The sequence below is a fragment of the Antennarius striatus genome, chromosome 8 (genome assembly GCF_040054535.1).
Source record: "Antennarius striatus isolate MH-2024 chromosome 8, ASM4005453v1, whole genome shotgun sequence".
Classification (NCBI taxonomy): domain Eukaryota; kingdom Metazoa; phylum Chordata; class Actinopteri; order Lophiiformes; family Antennariidae; genus Antennarius; species Antennarius striatus.
In genome coordinates this window covers 22730500-22751515 of record NC_090783.1, presented here as the reverse complement: position 1 = coordinate 22751515, position 21016 = coordinate 22730500, and the positions used below count along the sequence as shown (strand labels likewise).

General features: G+C 37.2%; 1 protein-coding gene across 1 annotated transcript in view; it reads left to right on the top strand.

The window, feature by feature from the left end:
* LOC137600418 (tumor suppressor candidate 3) overlaps positions 1 to 21016 on the top strand; it is a 53195-nt gene that overhangs the window by 11418 nt on the left and 20761 nt on the right. Inside the window, exons 2-5 of the mRNA XM_068322035.1 lie at positions 13178 to 13347; positions 15433 to 15550; positions 17804 to 17944; positions 20657 to 20797. Of these exons, the coding sequence (XP_068178136.1) occupies positions 13178 to 13347; positions 15433 to 15550; positions 17804 to 17944; positions 20657 to 20797 (570 nt within the window). The remainder of the gene's footprint in view (positions 1 to 13177; positions 13348 to 15432; positions 15551 to 17803; positions 17945 to 20656; positions 20798 to 21016) is intronic.

The window sequence follows — 21016 nt, the reverse complement described above, 5'->3', positions numbered from 1 at the left end:
AGCTCTTTAGTATGCCAGCCAATTCAGATCTCACTGCTTATTAAACCTATGCTATGTTTTGACAAAACACCAGTGGAAGTGTCTGGCGGCCATTATATAAAATGCTTATAGAATGTCATGTTGTACAGGGTTTTCCAAATACGTATAAATATAAATCCTAGCAATGCCAATGTTAGGGCAGCCCGCACATAGCAGCAGTCCTCAGTCCTTCTGTGATATATGTCCAATTGTTATTACTCATGAAAGACAACTTTCTTTTTGTCAGCTCTACTTTTTCCCAACAAATTGCCTGTCTTTTTTTTTTATTTTACTCTGTCAGCATATTTACCCAAGATAGTAAAGATAGTGACACTTGGTGGGCGAAAAATACTCAGCTGTGTGAGTCATAAAACTAACACACTTCAACAGATCAAAAACATAACCTTGACCAGCAAATGATAGTTATTTGGAAATTTAAAAAAAAATAGATTCTTTGTGGCACTTTGGCACAGTGGGTAGTGCTGTTGCCTCACAGCAAGATGGTTCCAGGTTGGAATCCTGGTCTGTGCAGAGTTTGTATGTTCTCCCATGTGTCTGCATGGGTTCACTCCAGGTTCTCTAGCTTCCTTCCACCTCAAGATTTTTTCCCCCTGCAAATTAGAAAAGCTTTCTTCAGAAACTTCTATTGATGTGTAGCTGAAATGAATTTTAAGGTAACCTATTACAGTAGTTTTCATTTTCTTTGTGCTGTAAATTTTGCTATTTTAATGATATTTTTTTATATTCAGAAGCTGTTCATCCATGTGGAATGGGTCTAGCAAGACTGACTGAATGCTCACCTAAGCAGTAGTGAATAACAAATGTGAACGACTTATAATGTTAATTAGGTGCACATTAAGATCACAGTTATTAGGCACTAAGACTAGTGTTAGCTTCCAAAGGCTAATGAGGTACAACACTAGGCCAATTACACTTGTATCTCTAATATGCTTATATGTGCATTGTGCACTTGGCCCTGACATTGACCATTAAAACTAATCACTGCAGGCAGAGGCCAGTCTGCATTCCAGATGAGAACATAATATACAAAGATTGAAGAGAAAGGAGTAAGTGGAACATTTAGAGGTAAAGGTCACACTGTAGTCCAACACAGCTGGGCTTGTAAATCTTTGACCTTTAGTGAATCCAAATCCCTCACCCTATGTTTTCTTACACAGAAGCCAGGACTCACTCCTCTCTTGTCTTTGTGTCTCTTCTCACCTTAAACTTCCCTTTTTCAAACATTCAACCTGTAATCTGTACCTGCAGGTAAGGATGTGACAACAGACTTCAGTTCCTCTCAGTCGATTCACTGCAATGGTGAACTGAACTTTATTGGACAGGTTGTGGAAAAAAATAGATTATGTGCATGGAAGAACAGATTGACTAGTGTACTCCGAACCCATCGATTTATATTCAGTTAAGTCAAACATTAGTTTGCCATGTCATACCTATAAATTCCGAGCACAATAAGTGCAAGTGCCTGCTGCTGTCATAAAAAGGTTTATTATGTCGCTTTGATTCAAACATCTTAACTTCCATTTCAACACGAGGATACATTTTCACTGACTTGTGACAAATCATCTAAAATGCTTTTTAGACACAACTTAAGTTCAAGAATCACTCTATCAACGGGCAAATTATAACACAATTCTTACTCCTAATGAATTGTCTACATGTATGCAATGAGGCATATTCATACATTCTTACAAATGCCGCCGTAAACTAGTGAAAATTCCACAATAAAAAAAAATTATGAGACTTCATACCAAACATATGAAAACAAATGCATTGGTATTATAAACCAAGCGTTCCCAATGTTCCCAAAATCAATGTGGTGACGTAATGACTTTGTGTTAGCAAATCATGGATTGGAATTAAGCTTATTCAGATGTATAGGTTGAGGAGATATATTGACTTGTGAAGGAACCTTTCAAAGCTTTCAATTTTCTTGGGTACGGTCAATTTATTGTATAACTGCGGAAATTCTGTACAATAGGAGCATGGTTTGCCTACATACTTATTTGTGTTTTTCTGGTGTCTGGCTGGAGGGTGCCATTTTGTTGTATGAGATAGAAAAGGCATCTCTTACTTCATTGCCATCATTTCCTCGAGGAATTTGAATTACCGTCCTTTAAAGCCTTGTGATGCACTTCTTTTTATTAAATTTTCAAATGTTGTTGATGCTATAAACTTGCATACCTCCTGGCCTCAACAAATGTAAATCCCCGAGGAAACTAATTTACACAAAGATTTGTTTTGTCTTACATTTTGCCAGATAATCTTGTGTTTTTCTAGTTTTTTTTAAATAATGCTTTCGGCTGCTGTCACGAAAAGTAAAGAAATAATTGCACAGCAGTGGCATCATACTGCATTAAAGGTATGAAACCTCACTATGACTGCGGTGCACTGGCGTCGTGCCCAGAGTGTCCCCAGCCTCATGCCTTATGCCGTCGAGATGGGCTCTGGCTCCCCGTGACCCGCCGCGGCGGATATAGTGGTGGTAATCTGAAGATGACTGACTGACTGACCTCACTATGAGAGACACAAAGAGTTATCGACATCAATGCACAGATGGAACGTTTCAAAATACTTGTATGGTTTTGGCCTTGAGTGCACAGATGCCACATAAACCCAGTTGTCACTCTTTGCTTCCCCAGAGAAATGATATTTGCAATGACCAGGAAAAGAAAAAAAATGGGAAAGATGAGTGACAGTGACTAAACAAGGGAGTTCTGAAACTTTCCATTTTGAGACCGTAAATAAATCACATAAATTTGTTTATTCATAATTTGTAAGAATGAGCTGACTGGTGTTTCAGTTCATTTTTAAAATAATCTCCAATGAAAGGACACACCTTCAAGAGCTGCAGTCCTTCAACAACTACAGTATCTTGCTCATGCTTTACATACAGAAGTGAAACATTGGACCTGAATTGTGTTAGAACTAGGACGATGATGCCAGCTCTCAGAATGAGGAGTTGTTGCACAGGTAAGCCATTCCTGTGGTAGAAGAGCAGATTTGCTCAAACAAATTGGCTTAATCCAACAAATTGGCTTAATCCAACTCCGTTTCTTTTGGGGCAGAAGGAGACTTGCAGATTAGTAAACTGTTAAACCCTTGATCACAATAAAGTTGAAAACACTGAATGTATCCTAATACCACAGGTTGCCTTGCAACCAAAATCTGATAAAATGAACACTGTGGAAGATCACTATGGGATCAATAATGTTGTATACAACATGAAGTTCCTTAGGTCGAAGGTTTCTGGAACACTGCTTCTGAGCGACTTTCATTTTTCTGCCCAGAACTTAATCATTCTGTGTTTCCGATGGGGGCTGCAGTTCGATGATATCTCTGTGTGACTTTCTGAAGTAAATTTGTGCATCATTGCAAACATGACTCTGAATGTCTTCTGCGATTATTACCTTCCCTAAGGCAGTTATCTTTTCACAGCATCTGTCTATCCATCATCAAGATTACACAAAACTATTTGATAGATTTCCTGTAAACTTAGCAGAGTTTAGCGAATGACGTGGAAGAAACCATGAAATGCATTTAAAGCATTTCTAGTATATTTTTCATCCAATTTAAACAAATGTAAGAGTAATTGGATTATTGATTTCATTAGAGGACAATTTACCTTGGCAGAGATATATGATGTGACATGTATCCCTCTAATTTACCCTTAATTCCATTTTTAAAGGTTTTATATTGTTGGTTTTAGCTTGTACTGGCATAACCATGATGCTTTGGATGTGCCTGCTGATGAATCAGAGGCTGGATTTTGTGACTTGTAAGGCAGTCAGTATACCCCATTTGAAATCAATGTATAAAAATGAATCAATGTTATGGTGATTGAAAGCAGTTTTGAAAAGCAAAAGCAGCCATCTGTTCAATTAGCCAGTAATTCCACTAAAAATAGTCCTTTTTTAAATCATATTTCATTTGCATAAAATCTGAACATGTTATAAAATTCCAAAAAAGAGGTGCACCATCAAAATGTTAATCAGTTAATAAACCATGTTTTGAATCTATTTATCTATTTCAAAATGAAGTGCCTATTTTTGGCAAATAATCCACTCCTCCACCAATTTTTATTTTGACAGAGACTGATTTTCTTGGCGGATGTAAAAAAAAAACCCTTGACAGGAAATCCAGAGAGCAAAATTTAAAGCGTCACAGTTAATGCCTGTGTGAATTCAAGATAATTTGTAGTCTTTAAGTAAGAAAGGCAGACAATTCTTTGTACTGTATGTTTCACAAGCATTAACGTAGAATGACAAAAACTGACAGACTAATTGTGCCAAAGATATGAGCTGCTTAAAAAACAAAAAGGATTACCAGAGCATGATGGTTGCAAAGATGAACAAAGGAAGGTGGAAAATATATTTATACCAGACAATTGTTATTAAGTAGATAAGCTGACAAATCCGCTCCCCCTACCCCTCCAATAACAAGTAAAAGCTTATCTGGGAAGCACGGCTTATGAGCTGACAGTTATGAAAGCATGGTGGTCTGATGCGATGGAGGTGAATGATGGATAGTAGTACTGGTGGGTAAATTAACTCTATGTCAAATTTGTGTTTTTTACTTTACATGTTAACTCTCATTTTCTGGTTTACTTTCCCCTGTGCTTGGAGACACAAATAGAAGCAGAAAAGTGTGTTCATGTTTCAGTTGTTATTGTGCAACAATTTCCATAGCTCATTATGTTACTATGCTCACTTGTCCATCTTCATCACTCCTTTGTCATCTCAAAACCCTTGTTTCTCCAGACATATTTATCTCTTCCGATGCTGCTTTTGCTTTCTTCTTCTTAGATCTGTCCCCCCTCATCCCATCTATCACTATATGGGCTGTTTCTCTCCCACCCTAGTATATATTTACCCTCTATTCTTCTTCTTAACCTCTTTCTCTCTTCTCATTTTTCATGTAATCCTTCCTCTGTCCACCAAATAAAAATAACTTTAAATGAGAGAGGAAAAATATTCAACTTCTAGTAATGTTACATTTGCTTCCTTTCTTATTTTGTTCTGGTCTTCTGGCTTCCTCTTGTACATCTGTATGTGTGTGCATGTGCAGGGATGTTTAATTTATCTTAATATTAAAATACCCCAAATTCTTGTAAAGAAAATAATTACTATAATTAACTTATACGTTTTGTGGTTTCGTCTTCTTTTTTTCAGTGCCATGCACTTCTTTGTGTATACTTGTGAATGTGAGTGTATCATATGAAAGACAATGTGAGTCAAGTCTGTATGTCTCGATGACCAAAGCCATGACCCGTTCATTTACAGGGAACTTCTGTTTGCTTCATGAGGAGCAAGAGATTGTGGATTCAATAAATACTTTTTATAAGGAAGGTTTGTAGATCAAGCCCCTGGCTGGCTGGGGAAATCTTGCCTGTCCCCATCCAATAACTACACCACTTAACAGAACATTTCAATTTCAATTTAGGATCTTTGGCTTTTGGGTCTTACATTATTACAGTGTGAGCTTATCAAGTTAGTTAATGAAAGCCTTTTAAACAGTTAATCCCCCCCATCCATCATTTTAGTTGTCTTCCTTTCACAATTCCGAGGGTCAGATCATTGTGGTGTTGCATTGTTTTTTTTTTGTTTTAAGTGTTTTAATTTACACTTTATCAAATGAGCATTGACGTTTGACGTCCCAAATATTTTAAAAAATAAGTATATAAATAATAAATAAGTAAGTAAATAAATAAATGAATAAATAAATGGATTAAAAAATAATATAATAATAACCTGACTTGGGCCTCTGCTATTTGTATCCGTGTAATATCATTCAGCTATTAATTATTTACTGACATAGAACTTCTTCCTTGTCATTAATTTATTTTAAATAATACATAGTACTGTAAAACATTTCTATTTTTGTTGAATAATTTGTTTTGTTTCAGTCATGTTATCAGTCTGTAAGGAACTTTATTGATCACCCATAGGGTAAATTATTTTTTTCCCATTCTAGCAGTTAGGCTGTTATTTATTAGATGCGCATATATATTTGTGTGTGTGTGTGTGTGTGTGTGTGGGTGTAAGTGTGTGTTTGTGTGTGTGTGGGTACAGGCCCGTAACACACACACAAGTGGCCTGTAAGCAGCAAATAATGACAGGTAGAGTAGGCGGTCAGCTCCATTATGGTGCGCATAATGGACGACTTGTAGGGGGATGGGCACCTCGACAGTGCCTCAGACGATTTATCTTATCATTTAATGTAAATTAAACGTTAATGAATCCTCCCCATACTGATATTAAACCAACTTCTATCTGTATTACCTTTTCCCACACACTGATAGACTGTTTAAAGCACTTTTGTGTCTCACGTAAGTGTGATACTCACGGAACAGAGCGCACTTCCGGATGCCGTCAGCCAATAGAATGCGCTTACGGTATCACATGACTGCCTACCAAAAAGTCGCAAGGGTCGATGCGTGAATTGCCGAGGGTGCACTGTAGTCATAATCTGTTTTCAGCTCACACTTGTGCCGTGACCTTGCAACAAATGTGGTAATGACCAGGTATTGTTGAAGGAAAGGGAAAGAGGAGATGAGCGAGATAGAAGACAATTAAGTAGAAAATGGAGAGAATAAGAAATGTGAGAGGAGGTGATGAAAACGGGAACTCAATAAATATTTGGAACAGAGGTGGTAATATGATCATCTGCCTGTTCTATTACCTGTAATATGTGAGAGGTTATGAAAGTCATGGAGTATCAGATGTACAAAGCTGGATATCTGCAAACCCTGTGAGCATTTTACCCTCATGCACAATCTAAGTGTGATTCAGTTTAATGTCCTTAGTGCTTGGTGAAGTCAAAGATAAATGTATTTAATAGTCCTCATATGGTTGTTTTGTAATACTTATGTATCCTGCATGTGTTTGTGTGTGGGTCAGATAAAGTAGGAACCCATTTCGTTGGTGTGTGTCAGTTGCTTGAAGGTCCAACATTAGGTAGCTAAATAGCTCTGTGCATGAAGTGCTCTTTAGAAGAGTGTTAAAATAATTCAGTAATCCAGAGGTATCATTTTCTTGGACAACAAATGAACAAAAAAATACTGCAGATTGTCAAACAGTGGTATTTTTCTAAATATTGCATAAACCAAGCTTTTATTTGAACCAGTATTTTATTTAGTGATTCCCAGTTTTACTAATAAGTCTTCTTTCCTTCCAAGGCAAATTGTTTTATGCTGGTAAACTTCCCGAACAAATCATTAAGCATAATGTATACAGACAGCAAAGCAACAACCTAGTAATGTCACATCCACCATTCTGTTTGTTCGGGTGTCTTCTTTTAGTAGCAATTCTGCTTACACCCACTAATCTGTACCATTTGGTAGTCTTACAACTTCAGTTGAATAATCTATGAATCAAGCAATTCATACTTTATGAATAGAACAACTATTATTCTCACAAGATTAGAGTGACAAATGTACATGTTAAATTAGAACATACATTGTAAATAATTCAGAATTTTAATCTATTTGTGAACCATATAGATTCTTGTCAAAAAATATTCAAGTAATTGATACAAGTAATTGATCATTTTGTATTGTCAGATTTTAAGCTCCTTACTTACAGTTTATGCAAGCATAACATACGTTTTTTTATTTTTGAGTTGGATTTATGAGCCAAATCCTAAATTTTCATTTACTGTGGTGTGTGAAGGTGTTTTTCTTTCTTTAATTGTGTTTTTATTTTTTTCAGTTATCTCTTATATCTTGTATGTTGTTTTACATCATGTTAGAAGGACCGCTCTTTCCTTTTAAGACATCATCAAACTTCAACATACACTTCACTTAAAAATGTACTACACTGAACAAAATTATGAATGCACAACTTTTATTTTAGCTCCCATTTTTCACAAAATAACTTTTCTCACAAATTTGTCTAAATCTGTGATAGTGAGCCCTCACAGGTGTGGCATATCAAGATGCTTACTAGATAGCATAATTATTGCACAGGTGTTCCTTAGACTGGCCAAAATAAAAGGCCACTCAGAAATGTTCAGTTGTATCACACAGCGCAATTCCACAGGTGTTGCAAGATTTAAGGGAGCATGCAGTTGGCTTGCTGACAGCAGGAATGTTCACCAGAACTCTTGCTCGTGAATTGAATGTTCATTTCTCTACCGTAACCCGTTTCCAAAGGCGTTTCAGAGAATTTGGCAGCACATCCAACCAGTCTCACAACCGCAGACCACGTGTAACCACACAAGCTCAGGACCTCCACATCCAGCAAGTTTACTTCCAAGATTGTCTGAGACCAGCCAGTTGGACAGATGCTGAAACAATGGGGTTTGCTGAACCAAAGAAGTTTTGCACAAACTGTCAGGAAAAGTGTCAGGAAAGCTCATCTGCACGCTCGTTGTCCTCATCGGGATATCAACCTGACTCCAATCCGTCATCGGAACCGACTTGAGTGGACATATGGTCACATTCACTAGCATCTGGCACTTTGGAAAGATGTTCTTTTTCACGGATGAATCCCAGTTTTCACTGTTCTGGGCAGATGGCAGACTGTGTGTGGCGTTTTGTGGGTGAGCAGTTTACTGATGTCAGTGTTGTTAATCGAGCGGCCCATAGGGTTATGGTATGGGCAGCTATATTTTATGGGTGAAGAACACAGGTGCATTTTATTGATGGTATTATGAATGTGCAGAGATCCTGAGGTCCATTGTTGTGCCATACATCCAAGAACTGCACCTCATTTTGCAGCATGGTAATGCATGGCCCCAAGTTACAAGGTTCTGTACACAATTCTTGGAAGCTGTAAACATCCCAGTTCTTGCATGGCCAGCATACTTAGTGGACATGTCACCCGTTGAGTATGTTTGGGATGGATGCTCTGGATCGGCGTTTACAACAGTGTATTAAGGTTTCTGCCAATATCCAGCAACTTTGGAAAGCCATTGAAGAGGAGTGGACCAACATTCCACATGTAGGCCTCAATCGACAACCTGATCAACTCTGTACGAAAGAGATGTGTGACACTGCATGAGGCAAATCATGGTCACACCAGATCACCACCCCAGACACCTCAGATCTTTGAGATCATCTCATAAAAAATGGGAGCAAAGACAAGTGTTGCATTCATATTTTTGTCCAGTACATATTAAAGAGAGTACTCGCTCCAGTTGCACTACACTCTGTTTTCCAGCACTTTGGCAACAAGGACCACTTTTGCATGGTATAGTTGTTTGTGTACAGAACTTTAGTAAGACAGGTCGTCATACACCCAGGATGCTTGGCTTCCAGGCCTGACAGCTTTCCTTTTGGCCTGAATGCACACGAGGAAAGACTTTTAAATTAAAGACAAAAAAAGCAAAGGTGTACAAAGGTTTCTCCTCTGGATGTGTACACTGATGTGGGTGTTATACTTTTTATGCCGTGCTGAGATAAGAAAAAAAATATAGCATGGTTTTGTATCCAATTAGCAGTGGTAGGGATGCGCAGTGCTTAATTATTTAGTTACTGTCTTGGTCCAATACTATAAAAGTACTGGATAGAAAGACGTTCTGATGGAGAAAGAAGTAAAGTTAATGTACACAGAGTGGCCTATAATGCTGACAGCATAATATACTCCTTTTTATAACTTTGATAAATAATTAAGTTGATTGCAGACAATGTTGAACGGGTCCAGATTCAAAAAGCCAAGGGGCCCTTTTTTCAAACTGAGCCCTACATCAGTCATTATCAACTGGCAGGCTGCACGTTACAACAGGCCGTCCAAAAAAGCTTCCCAACTGCCCCAGATAATAATGATTTGGGAAAATGCGCACATTTAACATTACTCAGCAGTGGAACTGGCCAAGGCTGTTCTAAGAGTGATCTCCAATTAGCTTATAACCCCATTCAACGAGCCAAAAAGTCAGTAATTCACAAACTCCTGTTCTAGGCAATACGTTTATTCTCCAACAGCATCACTGCTCCTGGTAGTCACCATCAAACTAGTGAGCTCACTTTGCAGAGGCTCTGCTACATTTGGTGGCTTCCCAAACCAAGTACCCTGGAATGGGTACCACAATGAGCCGACAAAGTTTGTGGATTAAACCTGTCAAAGTATTAATTAAGATTACGTTTTAGTTTGAGATTAAAATATCCTTCTGTATGCATGCTCTTTTGATGATTAAAATTAGCATGTGTTGCACATAAAATCAACCAAGCAGCACACAAATATAGTGAAAGATGAGTGTTTTACACAGGAGAAATGATGACTTGAAAGCATAGCCTTAAAAAGTTTTGACATTCCTTGTTTCCTTGTAGGATGGTTAGTTAGTATAAATGTAATCAGTAAAGAAATGATGGAGAACACTCTTCAGTGCATACCAAACTTTCAATAGAAAAGTGTACAATCTGCTCCAAAATCAGCAGTTATGCCCTGCAGCTCTATTAGTAGGGGTTGAACGACAAGTGTTTCATCAGAGGTATCATTATTTTATTACTCCTAAGAGCAGAGTTTGGCAAAGACGATGGAGGGGTGAATTGAGCAGCATCCTGCTGAGAGTGAACACTGGAATAGATGAGATTTACATCATACGCGTGCACACACTGCACTGCACACTATAGCCCATCGCATGGGTTAGCTGTCATTAGCATTTCAGCTTTATGAACCTCGCAAAGGCGCTGTCTTGTTTGTGTACATATCCAGCTGTCTTGTTTACTGAAGCATTGAGTTACCACGGCAACTGTTGTATCCTTCTAGCTATGCCTGGTCAGATTTAATCAGCAAACTCCCACATTTTGTACTGACACACAGCAAAAAGTCTTGTGGAAAAAAAACATGTGGGTGTACACACACACACACACACACACACACACACACACACACACACACACACACACACACACACACACACACACACACAAACATATGATCAAGAACTGTTTGAGTTCAACAAAATTGAGTTTACTATACTGTATTCTGGAATTTGCAAATTCTTCATCTTTTTTAATTTTTTTCCCTATTAAAGGATCAGTGATAATTGTGGTAATAAAATCTAATTAGTACAGTCCTCCCAAAACTTGAGACATAGTCATTTCATAAAGTCAAAATAAATAAATAAAAATAATATCAAATATAAAATGAATCCATACAACTAAAGACATTATTCTTACCCTTAATAAGCAGAAAACTTGACTGTAGCCTCACACCCTTTGAGTTGGCTGCAAAAGCTCCAGATTGGGATTGAGAGGCTGAGATTATCTGGCTCCGCGTACATTCAAGTTTGTGCAAAATGTGATGACCTCTGCTTGTGTCGAACTGCTTAATGTAGGGTAGCACAATAGCACAATGTAGCACAATATCCATTGTGCTCAGTGCATATCGGCAAGAACAGCAGCACGTTTGGAGGAGCGATTGCTTCACCCAAACACACTTTGGTGTTTTGGCTTTACAATGATATTTTTTTACACTACACAACTACCATGCAGCACATTTTGCTCAATCACTCACCTCATTTCTAATTTCACAGATTTCACCAGCTTTTGTATTATTTTCTAAATAAATGACAGTCTTTACTTTTTTTTTTTTTTTTGCTGTCTAAGAGCTTTGTCGTTACAGCATACCTTTATATGATGTGCTTGTTAGCACTTTAAGCTTGGAGGCTACACTGAAAGGTTCTGTTTAAAAATGGATGTACAAGCTGTCTGATGAAATCAGTTTGGGACCTCAGGGTTCTATTGCAATTTGTTGATGCTGTATGAGCTGCATGGAGATTTTTTTTAATACCTACTTTAAATTCTTAACAGTGATTTAATTAATTGTCTACATTTTTGATCAGGGGCTGATCTGTGCAGACTTCGTATGTTCTCCCTGTGTCTGTGTGGGTTTTTTCTGGGTTCTCTGGCTTCCTCCCATCCGCGAAAAACATAGAACTTAGGTGAATTGATCACTATAAATTGTACGTAGGTGTGAGCGTGTGGTTGTATGAGCTGACATCTCATCTGGGGTGTATCCCTCCTCCCACCTGTAGCCAGCTGGGATAGGCTCCAACCGACCCGTGAGCCGCAAAACAAAAAAGTAGTTTAAGATGACAGAATTACAGTCATCGCTTCTTCAAGAAGATGGATGAATGGGTTTCTGCTCAGAAAATAAATCTTTCAAAATACACATACATTAAAGGTCCCATATACTCTTTTTAATTAATTTCACACAGCTGCTAGATGTCCAACTACACTATATTTGAAATGTATCCCCCAAAGTAATCTGTGGTCCTTAATGTCAGCTGTTTAAAAATTGCTCAAATCACCTCAACTGAAAACAGGCCATTTGTCTGAGCCGACCATTAAATATTTATGAACTTCCTCTGTCAAGGCCTGCTACACACCCCTGTTGATATGGTGCACACGCACTACCACGCACGGAAACTTATGCGTAGATTAAACGTGCCTTACAGGGGTGTGTGTGTGTGTGTGTGTGTGTGTGTGTGTGTGTGTGTGTGTACTATGATACAGAGGACACACAAACACGGACTGAAGCGGACTTAACAAATACAAGCTGACTTTACTCATGCTCATAATTTCACACAGATGCTGGATGAGCTACATTCTGCTTCTTGAATTTTGTTTTCAACATTTTTAAGATTAAAACTGTCCTTGTTTATAATATTTGTTTCCTTATTACTGCTGTGCTCACTACAGTAATGAAAAAATATATATATTGTGATGAAAAGTGGAAGTTCACCTCCAAAGATTATGTCTTAATCAGGATTGTTTAAGCAGCTCACAAGTGCACACTGAATTACAGATGAATGACACGAGTGTCAACAAGTGCAACTGTACTATAGTACCTCCAGTTAAGAACCGGCATCTGGAAAAGGGCATGCGAAATGCCAAAGTCCTCAAATTATGCAGTTAATTTAACTGATGTGTACTGTGTGCCCATAGTATAATGTGTTTAAAGCAAATGTACATATGTATATATGAATGCATTAATACATTATATGAATGTTCATACAGTGAACAGTGTGATCTTTCTGCTCACTTGTAGAACACTTTAAATGAGGTAGCTCTTTCAGGTGACATCCTCAGTCTTGTCTCTTACTGAATGACAAGAAGGAACCTAACAAATTGGAAAAGAACTGTCTTGTCACTCCTGAGATATTCTCTGCTCTTTTTTCCCCTCATCTTTGTCTTCAGAATTTGCTGTCTGAGAAGGTTGACCAAATGATGGAGTGGTCCTCTCGGCGTTCAGTAGTCCGCATGAATGGGGACAAGTTCCGACGCTTCGTCAAGGCGCCGCCCAGGAACTACTCCGTCATTGTTATGTTCACTGCCCTACAGCCTCAAAGGCAATGTTCTGTCTGCAGGTACACACACACACACACACACACACACAGACACACACACACACACAGCTGATAAAGGACACATCCTGATCTGGTTCCCAAAAAGCCCCCTTGTTCTTTCCCTCCGTTGCCTCAGATTCTGTGGTCCTCTTCCCAGTCTGTGCACCAAGGATCTCCTCTAGTGACAGAGTTCACATACTTCCAAGTCACGTATTCACACACAGACACACACTCAAGCACAATCAAAGAACTCATCTGATATTTCACATCCACATGTAGATTTTCTCACCTCAGGAAGCACAGGAAACAGTTTTATAACAAGGCAGTCACAGACTGCAACATCCCACTACACCCCTGAATTCAAAACTTCACCCTGACCTACTTGCATAGGTCAAAGATCAAAGCTAGTGCTTTGACCTATGCCGTTAGATTAAATCTCCCTAATGGTACTTCTCTGACAGTGGTGTTACTGACGTCGGTTTTGGCTGGAGCAGCTGACCTACTGTCTGACTTTCTGCACAAACTGCCCAACAAGTACATTGTCTCGAAAGACCAGAATTGGGAACATGCACACCCCTGTACATGCACTCTTGACATCAGTGAATTGATGGTGAGACGTTGGAGACAACAGTGTTGTTTTACTGCTGTTTAAGGCACTGTTTGGAAAAAAAAGTGGTTGAATTTTTTTTTTTTTTAAACATTTTCTGTGTACCATCTTTTTACATATCTCATGTTAACCTGCACTTTATTGACAGGTGTGTCCTACATACATTATGTACAAAGTGGTGTTTTCTTTTAAAACTTAATTGATGTGGCTTATATTCAGGTGTGCTCAATAGTAAGGATATTATGATAACTCCAATACGGATGTAATTGTTTGAACAGCCTAATGATGTCATAACTTCAGCACCATGGACAGCATCATGGTCAGACTTTTCCCCAGACTGATCCACAGCGCTGTCCATGGTGCTGAAATTTAGTTTAACATCAGATAAATTAGATCATTTTTAGAGGTGTTTGTGGTCAAGTAGGTAGATTGCTACAGCACTACTAGATAATAATGAGTCGAAATAAACAGAAATAAACACCAAACATTCATCATCCAGATTTCCATGTTTCATGTTTTTGTTCATGTTATTCACGCTAAACTGAGAGAATGCACAGACCAACAGTCATTTATTGCCACAAACTTGGTCTCTTTAAGGTTTTTGTACTGAATGTTGCTTAATGTCTCTCCTCTGATTTTGTAAATAGTTAAGCATCTCTAGCTAGAGTGAATTTCCAATTTCCCTTTGGGGATTATTAAAGTACACTAAATAAAAATAAAATAAAATAAAAAAATAGCAGAAGCAGGTTCATGACCTCTGTCCAGTATTGAATATTAGGGATAGCCAGTAATGTAAATGGATAAAGGTAATACTAAACCCCACGTTCTTCACTCTAAGAGGGAACTGTGGCCCTTCTCTTTACAGTATGACATATTTCAAGTAAATATTTGATGCTTATATTTATTTGCACAATAGAAGAAGCATATAGCTATTCTTGAACACACATTCATTTTATTATTTTTGCAGTGGCTTAGCCCTCAGCATGTTCAAAACAAAAATTGCCTTCTAGAGGCTAAAGAGTAGATTAAGAAGTGGAAACAGATTTAGAAACAAAAGGAAATCCAAGTAATGCTGAAAACATTCTCAGAGGGGCTGCAAAAATTATAAACAACATTATAATCAACGCATTTTGGTGACACATTTGTGTCATTTAGTTGCCAGAATACAGACAAAAATTGAATTGGGGACTGTTAATAAGGATTTACGTCAATAGAATAACATTACGCTAATTTGCACAAGTCCCATATAGTATAGTGCTGTAATATAGTGCTGTTGTCTTGCACTATATTACTGCTCTTTGACACAACTGTTGCAATCTGGGCTTGTATTAATGTTGAGCAGTGTTTTAGAACTTGTGTAACATCTCATACAAGGGCCATTTGCTATATTATTTGTTGATGTAGTTTTCCATAAATGTAACATGTGACAATAGTTTTTGTTTTGACTGCATTCTTAATTTTTAATTCTTTTTCTTGTCTCTCTCACTGCTGTCTTACAGGCAGGCGAATGAGGAGTACCAGGTGTTGGCAAACTCGTGGCGTTACTCATCTGCATTTTCCAACAAGCTGTTCTTCACCATAGTGGACTATGATGAGGGAGCCGATGTTTTCCAGCAGGTATCTAAATATATAAGTATCAAACAGTCTCACATTTAAAATTATAAAAGTAATGCTAGTAATGCTGCTAATATTAGCATGATTTCACATCTCTTTGACATCGAGTTCAATCCATCCTTTGTGGCGTAATATTTTTACTTGCCACATCTTCTCATGACGGATCTCGTTACATTCTGCAAAGGATTGTTTAGGTCATAAGAAGATTTAATATTTCCTGCTGTCACAATGCTGGTGACAATGACAACGAGATCAGGAAGAAATGTTCCTTAAGAAACAAGAATTTTTATTTTTTTTTGTCTTAAGTTAGTTCATTCTTTTCTAGTTAAAGCCTTACCCGATCTCCTGTGGTGACTTTTTTATTATTCATCTTTTCTATATCACACTGCACTCCATACTCAAGATATCAGCGTTCCTGTAAGTCCAGAGCATTAATGAAAGATGGAAAATTGTCAATAAAATATGAATTGTAGGAATGTGGAAAATATTCACCAGGGAATGTGCACATGCTGATAGTATTCAGTAGTAGTAGAATTATTTTTACCATAGCACCCAGCAGAATGGTTCAACGCAGTGGTATACTGAGTAATACTGTTGCCTTGGAGCATTGATTCCTTTGTTTTTGATGAAACTTCACATGTAGGTTGAATTCTTTCTCACCTTCAGTACTAATGGTTGTATGTTCATTGTTATTATTAGTGTTTTTTTTAAAACATGTTGGCTACTGGGAGCTTTTCTATGTCCAGCTTGTCTGCTTTGTCATTATCTTCCTGGGTTCCGTTGGGTTTTTCTGGCTTCTTCACACAGACGTTTTGTTTTGTTTTTTGTCTGTGGGATTCCGTGTAAGTGATGGAGAGCTTGTAAAAATGCTCATTGTGTAATAAAGTAACCGTCAAGCATAAGGAGTAGACACAAAATGGAGCAGAGGCCAAAAAAATAAAAAAAGGTGCAACAATAATTTCATTGTGATCAAAAACAGGAAGCTTGAGATGGAGGAAAAACTAAGTCCAGGGTGTGGGTACAGAAGTTCTGGAATGAATGAATGGAATCAGAATAATAACTTTTATTTGCTTTGCTAAACTAAACTGCACCAATAGTTTGGAAGGTGTTTGGAGTAAGATATTATCGCTTGTAGACATTGTTTTTTTCCTACCGTCATCAATCCCCTGCTTTTCCTACGGTTGTGCTTCACTCCTCCTTCACTTCTTACAAGTCTCTACACTTCTTTGTCCATTCTTGTCTATTGATTCACATTTAATCATTTTTTCCCTCCTCCCGTTGCTTTTGTCTCTCCCATCATCTACAATATACCACTCACCTGCCAACACATTTCCATTAGAATCGGGCTGACTAAAAACTTCAGATGTAGTTCGGCAAAAAACCCTGCAGAAAGTCATAAAGTGTATTTAGAAGGTCTTTATATATATGCAGACAAAGATGTTATGACACACAACATTGTGCAATTGAGAAAAAAATTGTGTGCTCATAGATATAAGGACATATTCGAAAGGACAAACAAGCATAATTGTGAAAAGCCTTTCAGCTTTGTCTTTTTCTTTCTTTCCCTGAAGTGGTTTATACAATATTAAAATCCATCAAATGTAGAGATGTTGCATTGATTATATTATGATGTGACTAAGCCCTCAGTGAGGACTGTGCTCTGACACGCTCACACACATACACACATACAGGTTACATCTTGCTTCACATGTTTTTTGTATACTATGCCTTTTGATTGTCAATCTGAAGATGTTGACAACAAGATGTGGACAAATTCTGGGTGATGTTTTGTCGTTGTTGTTTTTTTTGGTTTTTGTTTGTTTGCTCAGTTAATAGATTTCCATGTTTACCATTTTGATACCAGCCGTGACAAAATGAATTAATGCTAAATAAGTAATTTAAGTAATTTACATTGTTACTTGCAGAAATTATTCACGTCAAAAGAAAAGTCAAGAATAAAGTAGTTTTACAATTTAAATACTTTTCTTGTTGGTTCTTTACATATTGTTAAACAGAACCGGAGAATGTCAGATATGGATAATTAAAGGTCATTTCTAATTTTGGAGTGAATAATACAAGTACAAAAAACCAAGTACAAAAAAAAATCACAAATTACACATTAATTAGTTAATAACGTGGTATGAGACCAAGCATTTTTCTACATTTTCATTTTATAATAATGTATGGTCTTTGAATGTTTTGTCATTTGTTATTCAGTTAATGTCCTCTTACCATAATTTTCCCCTTCCTCTACAGTTAAACATGAACAGTGCTCCAACCTTCATGCATTTCCCAGCTAAGGGAAAGCCAAAGAGGGCCGATACATTTGACCTGCAAAGGATTGGCTTTGCTTCTGAGCAGCTGGCAAAGTGGATTGCAGATCGTACAGATGTTCAGGTAATTCACACACTTTTACAGCGACTCATACACAAGAAAAATAGCATATAATTACAAAACGTGTAGCTTTTGCATAAAAAGTTTTAGTTTGAGCCAATATAATTTCAAAATAATGTATAAGAGCTTCTGATGAATAGTGATTAAAATTCAGATTCATTTTAATTAGAATGTATTTGAGTTGAGGCAGTCAGACGTCCACATTTTCAGAGAAACTTTGGTTGGGTAGTTTCCATCAGTGTTCAATTAACATTCTCCACACCTACTAATTTTACACATTAAAGTTTGATAAAAATGTTTGATGAACCCTATTAAATATATATTAAACTTTGTGCTTTCAGAAGAAACTACAGTAGACTGTCCAATAAAGTTATAATGTTTTGGCATAAAATAATTATTGCAGCTACTGGATTCTAAGTTGTTAATGGGGAGCAAAAATATTTAAACTCTTCTGAATTCGCTAACACATTGAAGTTGTCTGGTTGTGTCATTGTTTGTCTTTTTCTGAACAACTTGTCAGCTGTGTACTGATAGATGTAGTTGATGCATCTGGATGAATTTTCCATCTTAGATGCTTAGCTTTCAGTCACTTTATTTCATCTTTACAGGAAAGAAAACGAGAGGACAGATTTGTAATTTATAAAAAATGCTGAGATGAATGCATTTGTTGAAGTTAAATGAAATATAAATTAAATCTCTTTAATGTTGAAGGATGACAAGGATAGGAGAGGCACCTGGTGAGGCATGTACTGTTGTACAATTAGCGCCTACAAGTTCTTGCTGTGTTCTTCTACTTAATACACAGAGATAAAACTCTTCCTTAAGAACACTTGTATTGCATACAGAGGTGTGTCACCTGCCTGTTAACCCATACATACCCATAGTCTTAGCATGTTTCATGTTAGGCTGACACAGAGGAGAAGCAGAAGCAGATGGTACATGCATTTTCATCCGTGAAATAATCAGTGTTGGTGACACGTGTGAGTGTAGTCCTATGGAACATTCACACCCTTCTATCTTGCATTTGTTCATAGCACTGCCTCTTGACAGATTTGCTTTATGGCCACGAACACACACATACACACACACATACACACACATACACACACATACACACACACACTCACAAAATTTCCATAGATCTGGATCTCGATTATCCGTGTATTTTATATTTAATAGAATTCTGCAGTTTCCTTGTGCTCATTTGCAATTTGATCATTTACCGTGGATTGAAGAGATGATCTACGATTAGATTTTGCCTCAAATGCAAATTCTTAATACATTATACTTACACATTAAAATTATAGCTGATATCAGCTGATGGGGGAAGCAAGAGAAAAAAGTAGAGACAGAGAAGAGTGGGAATTAAAAATTAATGAGTAACACAAAAGGTAATTTTGTTGATGCTGTTTGTCCGTTATAATAATTATTTTATTGATAATAATTGGGGTTATTATCTCAGCGTCAGGCTTCGTACCTTTGATACTTTACTGTCTGTCATGGATGTTACAGCAAAGGTTAGTGATGATAGTGATAGTGACTCTGGCTCTTACCAGCAACAACTCCCTCATCCTTCTCCTCTTCCATGCTACATGTTATATGCTATAGTATCATACAGTGGATCATCCACATCAACAGCTGATGTTGTTGGATGCGGTTAAAAAAATGTTTGAGAGTTTCTTGAAGTGTTTTCTTATTATTCTGATCCTTAAGGATTGAATTATAAGGAGCAAAATCTTACCGTAACATAATCTGGATTAAAAGCAATTGCATGAATCACGAGTGACGCTTAACAGTAGATATTGGAAATATACAGTACATCCATCCGTATTTTATCATATTATATGTTTTTATTCTTATTTATAGTACAGTAACATGATATTATGTGCTCATAACAGTTTTATAGTGATTTTAAGAGTCCAGTATTTGTGGCGGACAGATGTTAAGTCTCACACTTCACAGTCTCGTTTTCAGTGGCTTTTCCTCACTGTGGGTAATGGGGGTTCCTACAGGCTGATAATATGATAGTATATGTTTTTAATGTTTTTCTATTGATTTTTAGATTACAATATTTTTGGTGGGCAGATGTAAATTTGAGTGAAATGAAACTTGATTTTTATTTTATTTTATTTTATTTTTATTTTCCTTTTATTTTAGTTTTATTTTCCTTTTATTTTAGTTTTATGTCCTGTAATTGTTTCTGATAAGTTTTGGGGAATAGTACTTCCACATTTATAATAGTAAAGTCATTTTAATTTTAAATGACCTCCCAGTTTGGGGTCAATAAAGTATGTCTTATCTTAACTGAAATGGCACTTACAGATTGAAATTTGATGAATAAGAATGTTCAAGTAATTTAAAATACAAACAACCTCTCTGAGAGAGATTTGTTCATTTATTGTGGAAAATGAGATTCTTGAGGAAACTCCTCTCTATCAATCATTAAAACAGTAACATGGTGCCTCTGAATAATTTTCCTTACTTGACAAGGCACATCCTGCAGTTGTGCATTCACACAATGCAACGTTGATGCTGAAAAGTTGTTAAGCAGCAACAACAATGAATGTGAAAAAAGTTTGGCAAGTCACCCATATTGTTAACATACATAAATTCCACTCCTTGCAACTGCAAAAAAAAAGCATGTGATAGGTAATACTAAGTCTACACAAGTCTAATTCTCTTGATCGCTTTTTTTCTAATTCTCCATCGCTTTAGATCCGTGTCTTCCGTCCACCTAATTATTCAGGGACTATTGCTTTGGCACTGTTAGTGTCTCTCGTTGGAGGTCTGTTGTATCTGAGACGGAACAACCTGGAATTCATCTACAACAAGACTGGATGGGCCATGGCTGCACTGGTATGACACACACACACACACACACACACACACACACACACACACACACACACACACACACACACACACACACACACACACACACACACACACTGGGTTTTAGATTTTGATTTTAATCCTCTGTTGGATCGGACACCTCCTGCCAAAAACGTTCAACCTCACAAGTCACAGTTGGGTATCTCTCCTCATTAGAATATTTTATCCAGTTTTAACAAACTG